Source organism: Poeciliopsis prolifica, unplaced genomic scaffold (genome assembly GCF_027474105.1).
Source record: "Poeciliopsis prolifica strain line A6 unplaced genomic scaffold, Auburn_PproV2 SCAFFOLD005, whole genome shotgun sequence".
Taxonomy (NCBI): Eukaryota; Metazoa; Chordata; class Actinopteri; order Cyprinodontiformes; family Poeciliidae; genus Poeciliopsis; species Poeciliopsis prolifica.
In genome coordinates this window covers 12524112-12537500 of record NW_026562380.1, presented here as the reverse complement: position 1 = coordinate 12537500, position 13389 = coordinate 12524112, and the positions used below count along the sequence as shown (strand labels likewise).

The 13389-nt window shown below is 38.1% G+C and overlaps 2 protein-coding genes across 2 annotated transcripts; one reads left to right on the top strand and one right to left on the bottom strand.

Moving 5' to 3' along the window:
* The first annotated feature begins 914 nt into the window (after nt 1-914).
* Nucleotides 915-8652, top strand: ppp2r2d (protein phosphatase 2, regulatory subunit B, delta). Its single transcript, XM_055029908.1, has 10 exons — nt 915-1089; nt 1277-1351; nt 4132-4229; nt 4367-4532; nt 4601-4713; nt 4817-4994; nt 5106-5270; nt 5382-5551; nt 6632-6723; nt 6889-8652. The coding sequence occupies exons 1-10, from the start codon at nt 1083-1085 to the stop codon at nt 7166-7168; spliced, it is 1344 nt and encodes a 447-aa protein (XP_054885883.1). The 5' UTR covers nt 915-1082; the 3' UTR covers nt 7169-8652.
* Nucleotides 8653-9414: 762 nt separating this feature from the next.
* Nucleotides 9415-13389, bottom strand: bnip4 (BCL2 interacting protein 4). The gene is made up of 6 exons (XM_055030226.1): nt 13187-13389; nt 12806-12977; nt 12604-12664; nt 11405-11511; nt 10557-10706; nt 9415-9773 (listed from the first exon to the last, which is right to left on the bottom strand). Exons 1-6 carry the CDS (start codon nt 13227-13229, stop codon nt 9731-9733), a joined length of 576 nt encoding a protein of 191 aa, XP_054886201.1. The 5' UTR covers nt 13230-13389; the 3' UTR covers nt 9415-9730.

The window sequence follows — 13389 nt, the reverse complement described above, 5'->3', positions numbered from 1 at the left end:
CCTTGCACATCTCCATAGGAGTAAAACCTATGCAGTCTTTTTCTGGTGTGTCTCACACTGTTGCAAACTCTTCCTGTAGGTTCTGCAATAACACTGTAGATATTTTTGGAGACTTATTTTAGCATCTAGTGGTCTGTTTTCAAGGTGAACTTGTTTGAACAGAAAATCCTGATTATGTCAGCAGTTTTTTGTATACCATGTAGTCATTTAACAAATTCAAATTGCAATTGAGAACTAACCATGTTTCACTACTTATCCATGTATTTCATAAGTCATTGAAAGATTAAAATAAGTATGCATGTTTATTAAACATTTATCTTGAAGGTTTAATAATCACATGTAGGAATATTTATTCAATCGCTTATGTTTTTTTTTTTTTTTAATGTAACTTTTTGACCATAGACAGGTCAGTCAATGACCGTGACATGGACTTCCACCATGTCACCACTAGATGTCACCAAATGCCCGTCAAATAGAACCACTGGTACCCTGTCCTGTCACGTTTTTAAATTACATCTCACTTTAAATTTGTAATTATGTCACAAAACTTAAAATAAATAAAAAAACGACATGTTTTAAAAGAATATTTTTGCATCTCTAAACATTTTTTTGCATTTAAAATATGAATAAAATTAAATCATGCCGCCTGTCGTTAAGATGTATTTTCTTTACTTTAAATTTAGAAATCATTTTCATAGTTGTTCTCTGAATCTAACGTTTGACTCGGTCGCCTAAAGATCGGAAACGTGTCTTTAAAACAAGGCGCGGATGTTTTATCATCTTATTTGGTGTAATAAAGTTTGATAAATGAAAGAAAGAGGGGAAATGTAAGGCGTTAGAAAGGGATGCACGGGAGGATGGATGGAGCCAGGATGTGGCATGTGTGCATGACGTCGTTTCTCCATGTACCGTGCGCCATTTTGGAAGAAAAAAAAATCACGGATAATTTCCGTGGTCTTGACAGATCTGGACCCGAGTCTTCTCACTGATTGTGGATGCTATCCGTTTCCCGGAGCGAGCGAGCCGCGTTGGGTTGATCGGGTATCGGAAGCTGTGTGCAACAAAAGCTGCTAAATGAAGCAATGGCGGGTAAGCTACTTTTGAAGGGAGGAAAAAGGATCCACCTCTCTCTCGGTGTGGCCTGAATCTGAACCAACGTTAGCGCTAGCGAGCTAAGTTGTCAAACTGTGTCCCTGTCAGGTCATCTCATCACCAGTTGTACAGCTAAAAGAAGGGGATGGTCTAACCCAAACTAACGCCATCGTTCTTTTCACAGGAGTTGCAGGAGGAAATGATTTCCAGTGGTGTTTCTCCCAAGTGAAAGGAGCGATAGATGAAGATGTTGCGGAAGGTATGTAGCTAGCGTTAGCTCGGCGGCTAAGCTAAAGCTGCTACTCGGATACCGTGGGGATGGCGCTCTGTGGGCTTGAAAAGAGATTCTCGACACGTAGCCACAGATGCAAGCGAGATTTAATTTAAAAGTCAGTTCTCCCGTTTTGTGTGACTGTAGTTGTGGGAACGCCCTTACCCTGTGAATTGCTGTTTTCGCTAACTAGCTGTAAGCTAGGTGGGAGCTAAATGTCAGTGTGCTGCTGTTGTGACATCATGGCTTGTTTTCATTCATACATAAAGAGTCGCTGTGTGTGTTTAGCTGTCAGTCGCTGAAATATGGCCCGTCCTTCCCTTTTTTGGTACATGTCTGCACTGCATGTACCTGAAGTGTACTTCCTCATTGTCAGTAGAATGACATTTCAGGTATTCGCTAGCAACGAGACACCACTGTTACTCCCTCAGAGACACCCTCTGTATACATATTTAGTCATTCACACAAATGTTATTTTGCAAGCTAAGCATTTCTAATGGAGCCTTTTGGCATTGTATAAAAAATGGAACATTTTTAAACTAGAAATCATCTAATTGTCTTCTGTTTTTCTAATTTTTTTCCTTTGGTGTTGGCCTTTGAGCTTGCTGCAGGGTAAAGGGCTATTTCACCATGTTTTTGGCATATGGCATTATTAAAAGAATGTTAAGCTAGACATTTTAGCAAAATTTGTGCATGTTTTAAGACCTGTTTGTCAAACCCAAATATTTTATCTGAAAGGGTTAAAATCACGTGCGTGTTAAAAATTACTACTGCTACAGCAGCTTTAAAAGCTGAAATTCTGTGGTAATTTATGCTCCTCAAGTTATATTAAAATTTGCTTAAGGTTGGGACCCAAAATAAACGGCAATGTTTATGTAAAAAAAAAATATTTATGATTGCCATGCAACGCTTAAGCAGTTAAACAAATGTCAAAATTACAGGCAAAATAAAACGCATTCAGATTTGCTGCAATGAAAACACTTGTGGTTATTTACAATATTTGATCAACTTTCAGCATTTTTAATGGTCACTATATATTAATAAGTTAATTGGCTTGTAAATAATCCTTTATTATTCAGCCTTTAGGTGACATCCGTTAGTAGCAAATTATGTTTACACCATTGTAAAATGGTGGAAAAGCAACAAAATAAAATCCTGCTTTATGAAGAAGGTGCATTCTTTTTCAAATGAAACACTGTTGCATCCTAAAATAAAGTATTTCTAATTTTTGTTGGAATTTCTGGACCTCGCTCAAGTTGATTTATTTGTGCTGATGTATCAAATCAGTTTAATTTTTGTTGGTTTCGGATTACGTGGAAGTGCTAACAGATGATTTTGTTGATTTATAAATTCTACTTGTATTGTACTTAAGACTAAATCTTTGAAAATAAGCTCAATATCATGTCACATACAGAAATAGTAACTTATTTTCAACAAGTAACAATTGCTATTTAGTGTATGTTACACATAATCATCTTTTGTTAATTTTCAAACAACAATCTACAATAGCAAATAAAATGTCCTTTTTAAGGGACAGTGCAGCCATGACTAGCATATTCAAAAGTTAATCCACTGGAGCACCAGCAGTAGCTGCAGACTTTATAATAAATAAATAACACTTAAAGCTTCTTAAATGTGAACAGGGAGTAGTCCATATTCCTTTAAAAACATGTATGCTAATCTTGGGTCAGTCCTCGGTATGAAAGAAGAGGGTTGAAAACTGACACTTTACTAAATTTAGACAAACCAAACTTTTATTCATCATAATCATAGATCAAGGTAATCCTGCACATATTTGACAGAGTTAAAGTTTTCAGATTCTGAGGTAGAATTGATCAAGGGAAATCCAGATAAAAAAATAAAAAAAAAAACAGTAAAATAGTGAGTCCAGTGTGTAACTTTTGTGTCCCAGATCCATAGAGCTTATTTCTAACTTACTACTTTACTTATTGCTGTTGACATGTATAAAAGGGATATTTAGATATATGTCAATCAAGCTTTTCTAGGCCAAAGCTGCAAATCTGATTAGGTAATTTCCCCCCCGTTACATTTTAAAAGTTAAAAAAAATGTGCCGCAGGTTCTTCACTAAAGTTTTCAGTTTTAAAAGAAGAGTTAAAGAATTGCTAAACTAAATGTTCCTTAGTCATTTTTGTGTTTTTTTTTTCATTTTTTAAAATGAAGAAGTTGATCAAAGTAATTGCTGTTGGTTGATTCTTTTTATAGTTCTTAAGTTTTGATGCACATAAATAAAATGTTCATGCCAATCAAGGAAAAAATGCCTGATTCAAATTCTGACCGATACATTGGTGATGCTCCAGCAAGTGTAATGGTCAACGTTCAAATGCACTGAAATGCAGCATATACTTATTAATACTGCTGCAAAAATGTAGATGTTAGGCCAGCAAGTGGACAGCATGAACCAAAAGATTTTATTTTTTTTTTATCATCAGGTCAACACTTGCTGTCTCCAAGAAATCTGGAAATCTGTTGCTGTGTTCACATCAGTATTATTCTTCCTCCTCAATATGATACTTTTGAAACGGTCCAGAGAGCCACATAGTGCTATAGCAACCTCACGCTCAATTTCACACCTCTTGATGACATTTGAAATCATTTTTGATTTATATAACTGTGGGTGGGAGAAGTCAGAATAATTTTCTGGAGATCTTCAAATTAACTGTCATACAGATATAAAATTTTGTCAAAAAGGCAATGTTGGGTGAAGTTGCAGTCACCCAATATGTTTTTTTTTTGTTTGTTTTTTCAGCTGACATAATCTCGACTGTTGAGTTCAACTATTCTGGAGATTTACTTGCAACTGGAGACAAGGGAGGGCGAGTAGTGATATTTCAACATGAACAAGAGGTAAGATTTATTCAGTATTGTAAGGGATGATTTGCTATGCCACCCCCCTCCTCTGATGCAGTGAAAAGATTTAAACCTGGTGACTCATGTCTTTTTTTTTTTTTTTTTTTTGTGCTCTTATTTATTGTTCTCCTCAGTCTAAGAATCGTCCACACCTGCGTGGGGAATACAACGTCTATAGCACTTTTCAGAGTCATGAGCCAGAATTTGACTATTTGAAAAGTTTAGAAATTGAGGAAAAAATTAATAAAATAAGATGGCTACCCCAACAAAATGCTGCTCACTTTCTACTTTCAACAAACGGTAAGAGGTTTTAGAGTTTATACTCACACATGGTTTTCAAAACTGACAATGTCTTTAACTTCTGGCAGATAAAACTATCAAATTGTGGAAAATAAGCGAAAGAGATAAACGGGCAGAGGGTTACAACCTAAAAGATGAAGATGGGCGACTCAGAGATCCTTTTAGAATCACCTCTTTACGGGTATGTGCAACCACAGTTCAAACCTGTTCATTTTATTTTGCTTCAGACGAGTTCTAAAACTTTTCAAATCAATAACAAGTGATTGTTCTGCGTTTTCTTTTAGGTACCAGTTCTGATGCCAATGGATCTCATGGTAGAAGCAAGCCCACGGAGGATCTTTGCAAATGCGCACACCTATCACATTAATTCCATTTCTGTAAATAGTGACCATGAAACTTACCTCTCTGCAGATGACCTAAGAATAAATCTATGGCACTTGGAAATCACAGACAGAAGTTTTAGTATCCTTTTCTTGATCATATATATTACATATCAAACGCGTGCCTTGTCGTTTGCAGACTGTATCCTATTGAAAGCGAAGGCGGTTTGGTCCTTTAACACTGCTCTCCCAGATATTGTAGACATCAAGCCCGCCAATATGGAAGAACTGACAGAAGTAATCACTGCTGCTGAGTGCCATCCACACCAATGCAATGTATTTGTATACAGCAGTAGCAAAGGCACCATCCGCCTGTGTGACATGCGAGCAGCGGCACTCTGCGATAGGCACTCTAAGTGTAAGTTTATGGCTCAATAGAGGATATTAGGATTACCGCACTTGCTGTTTGTAAATATAGTTCTGGGAACCATTCTCATTTTTCTTTTAATATGTGTGTGTGTATCTTTAGTCTTTGAGGAACCTGAGGATCCAAGCAGCCGATCATTTTTCTCAGAGATCATCTCCTCCATCTCAGACGTGAAGTTCAGTCACAGCGGACGCTACATGATGACACGTGACTACCTCTCCGTCAAGGTTTGGGACCTCAACATGGAGAACAGACCAGTGGAGACGTATCAGGTGCGTCGATCTACCTCTGCAGGGGTTTAAAAACCTATTTTATGTGCATCTCTTTGCACTTATATAAATATAAATAAATATAAATGTAAACCCACTAAGACTATTATGACTTACAGCTATTATTTCAACAACATTGAGTAGGTAAAAGTAAATAACTGCCAAATTTAGAGTAATTTTTATGTTTTTTATTTATTCAATTTATATTTTTTTTAAGAAGAGTAATATATTTGATGACAGCTACATTGACATACAAATAATCAACATAACATTAACCTAGAAAAGTCTTGAAGAAATCTTGATGTGTAGAGGGGCATTTATGTTATCCCTAAAATGTATCAACTTTGGCCTTTTTAGGCCCTCTGGGAATCAAGCGTAATGGTACTCCCAAAAAAATATCAGACATGCTAACACTAGCATGTACCTATTGATATCTAACACAATGTTTCACTAAAGTTGGGCACTGCGTGCTCGTTAGCTAAAATGCTAGTGTACGCTAACAAGCTATTAATAGTATGTTGGCTAACCCTGTGCTTTTAGCACACCCGTCTGTTGTGCTAAAAGCAGCGTTTACGCTAATATGCTAACAAGTACATGTTAGTCACTTTTGGCTCTGCTCCTTGAATTTATATGTTGTCTTGAGCTACAATACATAAAAATATTGCCAAACATAAGTTGTACTTACTGTGAAAATCATGTGTGTAAGCTATGTTTCACTACAATAACATTAGCATACAATGGAACACTATTAGGTGCCATTGGTGCCCAAGTCCAGTCCTTGAGAGCTAACATTTTGCAACTTTTGGATGCACACTTAAATCAAATGCCTAAATTCCCTCATCTGTGTGTTGAACAGATGCATCTGAAAGCTGCAGGATAAGTAGCTCTTGAGGTCTGGGCTCAGTTATTCCTGCTTGACAACATGCAATTCACTGCTCTCCATTTGTTGCTTTTGCAGACAATGATTGTGTAAAAATAATATGGGCTATAAATTTATAAGTTTTGTGTCACTACTTTAAGATTTTAAAAGCAATTGTATTTTTTAAGTCAAACATTCATATTTATTCAAATGTTTTGTTTCAGGTCCATGAATACCTTCGCAGTAAGCTCTGCTCCTTGTATGAAAACGACTGCATCTTTGACAAGTTTGAGTGCTGTTGGAATGGCAGTGACAGGTAAACAAACATCCTCCCTGTTGCAAGCAGTTATTGTTCCCCTGATGCCGCTTTAGATCGTTCAGCATCATCGATCCACGAGTCGCTTCGTTTTTTTTTTTTTCTCCTTTCGTTTTATGGCAAGACAAATCAATGCAGGTAATCCGTTTTTACTTCCTCCACCAGTGCCATCATGACCGGCTCCTACAACAACTTCTTCCGAATGTTTGACCGCAACACCAGGCGAGACATTACACTGGAGGCGTCCCGGGAGAGCAGCAAACCACGGGCTACGCTCAAACCCCGCAAAGTGTCCACCGGCGGAAAGAGGAAGAAGGACGAGATCAGCGTGGACAGCCTGGACTTCAACAAGAAGATCCTCCACACTGCCTGGCACCCCAAAGATAACGTGATAGCTGTGGCAGCCACCAACAACTTGTACATTTTCCAGGACAAAATCAACTAAAAAAAAAAAAGATATTTGGGGCTCCAGAGGATAGGGCTTTTACCATACCTGTGTAGTTAAGCCTACTACTTGTCTATCTGTATAAGAAGAAACAGCCTTGTTGTTCCTCCTGGTGAAGAAATTGAAAGCACGTGTCTACTTTTTTTTTGCCACAGGAGGTTGATCCATAGGCCTGTTTTATTTTCGAGTCTGAGCTTAGGTTGTTCTTTGCCTTTGGCACCAGGGCAATCAGCACGCCCCTCCCCTGACCCAGAAAGCGCAATTCGGGTCTAATTGATGGAATGGCACTTCCTAGAGGTCAAACCCTTGAACATTGCTATTTGTGTTGACATTTTAAGCCTTCATTTCACGATTTAACAACAGAACTCTTGGAAGTCCTTAAAATGACGTCTTGTCAAGGTTGTATTCATCTTTCAGAGATTTTTGGGCCCTGAGAAGCACGGGTGAATAGGCCAGTAGGCCTGACTAACATTCCCCCATTGGTCTCGTATTCAGGCCAAATTACTGCTGGAAAAAGGCCCATGAATTTGAAAAGTGGACTTGTTTCATTTTCTCCCTTTCCCTCCCCCGTTCTCTTCTTTTTATCCCCCAGTCAATACAGCAACATAAAATTCACTGACTGTATCTACTCAAGTACACCTTGTCATCGACATAATAAAAGAAACTAAAACTACAGATGTGTTTTTAAATTTAGAAGTAAGGTATTAAAACATGTTTATTGCTTTGCATGTTTTTATGTTGTAGAGAGGTGGAGAAATGTCCAGTCACACCACTGTTTTTTTTTTCTTTCTTTTTTTTTTTGTTTTTTTTTTTCGAGCAGATCTACTGCAAACTTGTCGAGGAAAAACTATTTGGGGCAATCGGTTTGGAAATTACTGTCGGAAAATGTCTGCGTGGAGAGATTAAAGTCCTACTTTTTGACACTGTTTTAGGATGCAGACTGGAAACTGAGCGGCACAATATAGAGTCCAGGACAAAGGGAATCTGCAGCCTTAATACCTACTTCAACCAGTGACAGCTACAAGTTGCGTCCCCGAGCGTTATACGAACCTCATGTGCATTATTTGTAAATCCTATTTTATAGAGTTTTGTCCTCATATACTGCTGCTACACGTGGCTGTCTATGAAAACACATAAAGGAGGAAAATTGCACACCATACACACGGTTTATGTGATTTAGAGTGCCTCCGAATCTTGTAATAAGTAGGAAACAAAGACAGGCCTCATACATGTGCCCTTTTTTTTTTTTTTTTTTTCCCCATTTGATTAGGGATGCCACCCAGATCTGAACCACATACTGCAAACGTGGATCTTTGTAGTTGTGAATGCAGACATGAAGGTTGACTACACAAAACGTATACTGATGACGTTACAAACACATAATAATGCATTGTCTTTGTCCATTGATTCCTAACATGGTGGCAATGTATTCACTTGTTTATTATTTTGACCAAAGTTCAATAAAATTTTAATTGTGTTCATCCGCATGTTTTCCTTTTCTTTTTATTATACGTGGTAAAGAGTTGTTTTGGAAGTCTGTCAGGCATATTAATGTTTAATACAACCCTCCAAACTACGGGGATCCAAATGTTGTGCAATTCAATAGATCCTAACATTTAAAAGCAAATGTAAGATAAATATGTAAGAAATGGAATGTCGATAAATATATAGCTGCATTTTACTATCCAAAAAACAGTAATTTTTTTGAACTAGTTCTGTACCATTAAGAGTCAGTGATGTGGGTCACTACTGCTCATTTGATAAGTTTTGGATCCAAGTAGATATGTGGGAAAAGTTTAGTGGTAGGAAAAATTGATAGAAAAATAGCCTTTAGGAAATTGTGAATCAAAGCCTATCAAGAAATTTGGAGATTTACAAGTCGCTAACTTCACCTGGACTCAAAAATTGAAGAAACATCAAACACAGACCATCTAAAACTTGGGACTAAAACGGTCACATTTCCTGTGTGAATCCAAACTATTATTTCACGGTGCACTGCAAAACAGATACATGACAAAACGGATATGGTTTTGTCATAACTTGTCTAACATTTAATGATCTATATGTTACATTATTGGGAATAACAAATACACTTGCTGATTTATTTATTAAGTGTACCTCCAATTTTCTTAAAATTCTAACAGATTTTATTGTTTTATTGTTTCTGATCATCAATACTAAGCTCACGATTTTCCTATTAATTTTTGTCACAAGGCTGATCTAAAAACGGCAAATTCAGCACAAAATTATAAATTAAATCTGATTTTAATTCAATCAAAACAAGTGATTTACATTATTTATATGTAAAATATACATTTGTCCCATAGCATGCATGTATAAGGAGCAGTAAGCAGCAAAATGATCATCTCAGTTAACAGTGAACACATCATGGACAGGGAGATTGGTTGTGGTGCATTCAACAACACAGCAGTGAGAGATCCTCGGCTCTTCATGCTGGTGTGGGGCAATCAGTCAGAATCACAGGTCACATGGCACAGGTCCCGATTTAAGGCATGCCAAGCTGGTCGTAACGCGGTGTCCCTAAACGCATCAGCAGCTTGCTCAGTAGGTGTTGTGGGAAGTTAGGCGCTTCCCGATAAATACCCTGAAAACACAGAAACATTTTTCTGTTCAAGTAGTCCTTTACACATAAATAAGTTTAAATATTACAGGTGCATCTAAAGAAATTTTATATATTCAAAAAGTGTATTATTTCAATATGTCAAACAAAGAAAACTGATAGATTCAACATGATGCTAATTTAGACAAATATTTCTGTTCATTTTGATGATTATGGCTTACAGTTAATAAAACGGCAAAATTGAATTTAACAAAAAAAAAAATAATTCAGTAAACAGACAAAAGATTTTTTTTTTTTTACCAAAACAGAAATGTTAACCCCACTGATACATATGATCAGAAACTGCACACTACAGTGCATCCACTCAGCACTTGAACCAGGGAGATTTCACAACCTTCTGAAGGAAGCCATTACCACTCTGGCTTTTGTACTGATTCCTACTATACTTTTTCCTTCCATTCAACTGCCTAATAAAATGTTTGGATGTAGTAATGGATGTAGGATGTAAGCGCTGGACACCAATCAAGACAGCAGTCTTTTCATGATTGTGTAGCCCATACCGCAGCATTTTCCTAAGAAAAGTCATTTTCTTTCCACCAAATTTAAGAGAAATAATATTTGAAATACACTACTAAATAAATCTAATAAATTTATAGGATATATGAGCTGAGCTTTTTGAATTCCATTTGTGAAATTCATTAACCTATCAGTAATATTCAAATTTATTGAGATGCACCTGTGTGCTGCGTAAAAATTAATGAGACCCCACGACATTCCCAGAGTCGGAATATAAATCCTACCGCTTACCCCAAGCCAAGAGCGAGAATGTGAGAAATGATTAACGAGGGAAGGAATATCTTCAGAAAGTCAGCGGAGAGGATGCCGCCCTTCTTCATGACACTGGTGTTCCGTATGCTGAGCGAGGTCGAGCGCTTGGGGTTCTTCAGCAGGAACTCCCTGCAGAGCAGCACATTAATATTTCAGTCTTTTGCATAGATTAAAGATCAGCTATTTCTAGTTTAATGTCATGCGAACGCCCGTGCTCACACAGATACCACCATGCAGGCAGCAAATCACAACTATGACAGTATGAGGAAAATATAAGCAATCTAATTCAGGTTAGAGCCCTGAGTGTTTGTAGTTAAAACTGCCCTAGAAGTATGACAGCCTTGAATAAAGTGGCTTCATTTAAAACTGAAAAGTAACAATTACTCTAGCTGCTAATATAGTGTTTATTGCAGTCATGATAATGCTTGTCATGGCATCTGTTTATTGCTATTGCTGAGTCACCTTCCCTTGGAATCTGATAGGGTTTTGAATTGTAGGAATAGTGTGATAGTAGATGTAAGTGTTTTTGAAACCTCTGTATATCTTGATAACAGCAACCAGTCTGCACGTCTCAGTGAACAGCAGTGCCCTAGTGAGTGCTTTTCAACCCCGCTCTTCAGGGCACACTGCCCCTATGTTTAAATGTTTACCTTCTTCAACACACCTGATTTCAATTGACGGCCGATTGCCAGGCTTTTGTTGAATGAGGCATGTCAAAGCAGGTAAACATGCAGAGGAGCGTGCCCTGAGGGCGAGGGTTGGGAAACACTGGCCTAAACGTTCACATTTTTGTGTTAAAAAAAACAAAACAAAAAAGAGCTCTTTACTTTGGCGGACTGTTCTCGGGCCGACTGGACCAGTCCCATATCCAGTCAGCATTTTTCTTCATCAGACTTTCCACTTCACGTCTTCTCTCTTGAAAGTCTTCATCTGACTGGAAAAACAGACAGCAATGAAAACTGTCTGTGTTTTAAAATGATACATGAGCAACAGATGATTTTCAGGGTGTACAATGGCTATGAAGTCCAAGATTAGCATTAGTAACATGAAGACTGATTCACTTGCATAAACTAAGCCTGAATGCACAAATAAGGACCTCCCTATACAGGAATGCTGGACTAATTAGGACATATTTTCTTGTTCCTGCTTTGACATGTCTAACATAGTGCTGCTACACTTTTGTAAATGTATGCCGCATTATATTACACTGCTTGAACATTTTGTTACACAGAAATTGGTTTTATTATAGACCATCATGTGAGAACGGAAAGAGTATGGCACAACTATAAACCTAAGTTAACATGGCCGTCCACTTATACCAACAGGCTGAGCAAGAAGCACATTAATCAGAGGAACAACCAAGAGGCTCATGGTAACTCTGGAAGACTTGCACGCATTCATAGCTGCGAGAATATATTGATGACTGTTAGTCGTCCACACCACAAATCTGACTTTTATTTAAAAAAAGAACAGCACATCTGCATTTGCAGAGAGAAAACCATTGAAAGAGTTGTTTAAACTTCACCACCAGCGATGTAAGGGACACATCGAACATGAGGAAAAAGGAGTTCAGGTCAATTGAGATCAAATGTGAAGTTATTCGCCTACAAACAAAATGGTATGCACTGTGGAAAACTAACTCAACATCTCCCTTGAATACACCATCGCCAAGTGAAGCATGGTAGAGGCCACATCCGCTGTGGTGATATGGAAAGATGGATGGAGTCAAATACAGGGTAGGCATGGAAGTTAAAGTGTTTAAAAGTCTTGAAACTGGAGTAGCTGTCTCAGAGACTATCTGACTTAGATAGATGAGCTATTTTGTAAACACAAATGGGCAAAAATCCCAGACTGTAGACTTGCAAAGCCAACAGTCACATTCCACAGAAGATTTCTAATTGCAATTGCAGCCCAAGGTTGTTGTCAAAACTATTTTTCAGTTGGAATGTGGAAAAAGATCAGGGAACACTGATACATGTTTTCAGGAAAACAAAAACAAAAACTACGTAGTTCCAACACATTCTACCTGAGAGCTGTTTCCCTCTGAGCCTCTCCACAGAAGAAGGGGAGTTTGTGATCTGAGTGGGCTGTTGCGGAGAAGAAAATACAGAACCAAGATGTGAACACACCCTCAGCGAAAGCTTCTTGGGTAATAGGTGTTGCACAACCAACGTTGAAAGAAAAAAAACACTGACTCCTCTTCCTCGTTTTTATTTTTGCAGACCAACCTGTTGCACTGGGAACTTCCTTTGGAGCTGCTCCTGCCTGACTCGTGCTGCGCTTCCAGGAGCATTTTCTCCACGTCCCCCTCCTGACTGGACGTGGGAATGTGCTCCTGGCTTCCTCGATGACTGGTACCTTGGGAGTCAGTTCCACTGTAATGCAGCTCAACCCACGAACCTTAAGATAAACAGCACATGAATGCTCGTTATTATCCTTTTTTTTTTTTTTTTTTTTTTTTTTTTTACAGGCGTAACAACTAACAGGAAGGCTAAAGGGCACAGCAGAACAACAAACAGTTCACACGCTGAGGGGGGGAAACACCATTAAATACAGAGACACGAACGCGTTTCTATTGTTTTATATATCATTAGATTTAAATACTTTACCTTGCAAACTCTCGTCAGATGACCCGTCCTTTTGAAACGACATTTTAGTCGGAAACACGGCTCTAAATGCCTGAATGTTGGTGAAGTGGTGGCGAAATGTCCCGAACCAGCTGGAGTCTCAACTAGCACAATAACAGTGACGCAACATTTTGTTTATTCGAACTGGGCTTTGCACCAAAAAGGAGGGCACGTAGAAAGCGCAC

Coding starts and splice junctions, on each gene's coding strand:
- bnip4 (XM_055030226.1), bottom strand. CDS start 13,229: ATGTCGTTTCAAAAGGACGGGTCATCTGACGAGAGTTTGCAAG. Junction 12,665..12,805: donor GGAAGTTCCCAGTGCAACAG/GTTGGTCTGCAA, acceptor TCTCCGCAACAG/CCCACTCAGATCACAAACTC. Junction 11,512..12,603: donor CAGAGGGAAACAGCTCTCAG/GTAGAATGTGTT, acceptor CTGTTTTTCCAG/TCAGATGAAGACTTTCAAGA.
- ppp2r2d (XM_055029908.1), top strand. Junction 4,533..4,600: donor CTTTCTACTTTCAACAAACG/GTAAGAGGTTTT, acceptor AACTTCTGGCAG/ATAAAACTATCAAATTGTGG. Junction 4,995..5,105: donor AATCACAGACAGAAGTTTTA/GTATCCTTTTCT, acceptor CTGCTCTCCCAG/ATATTGTAGACATCAAGCCC.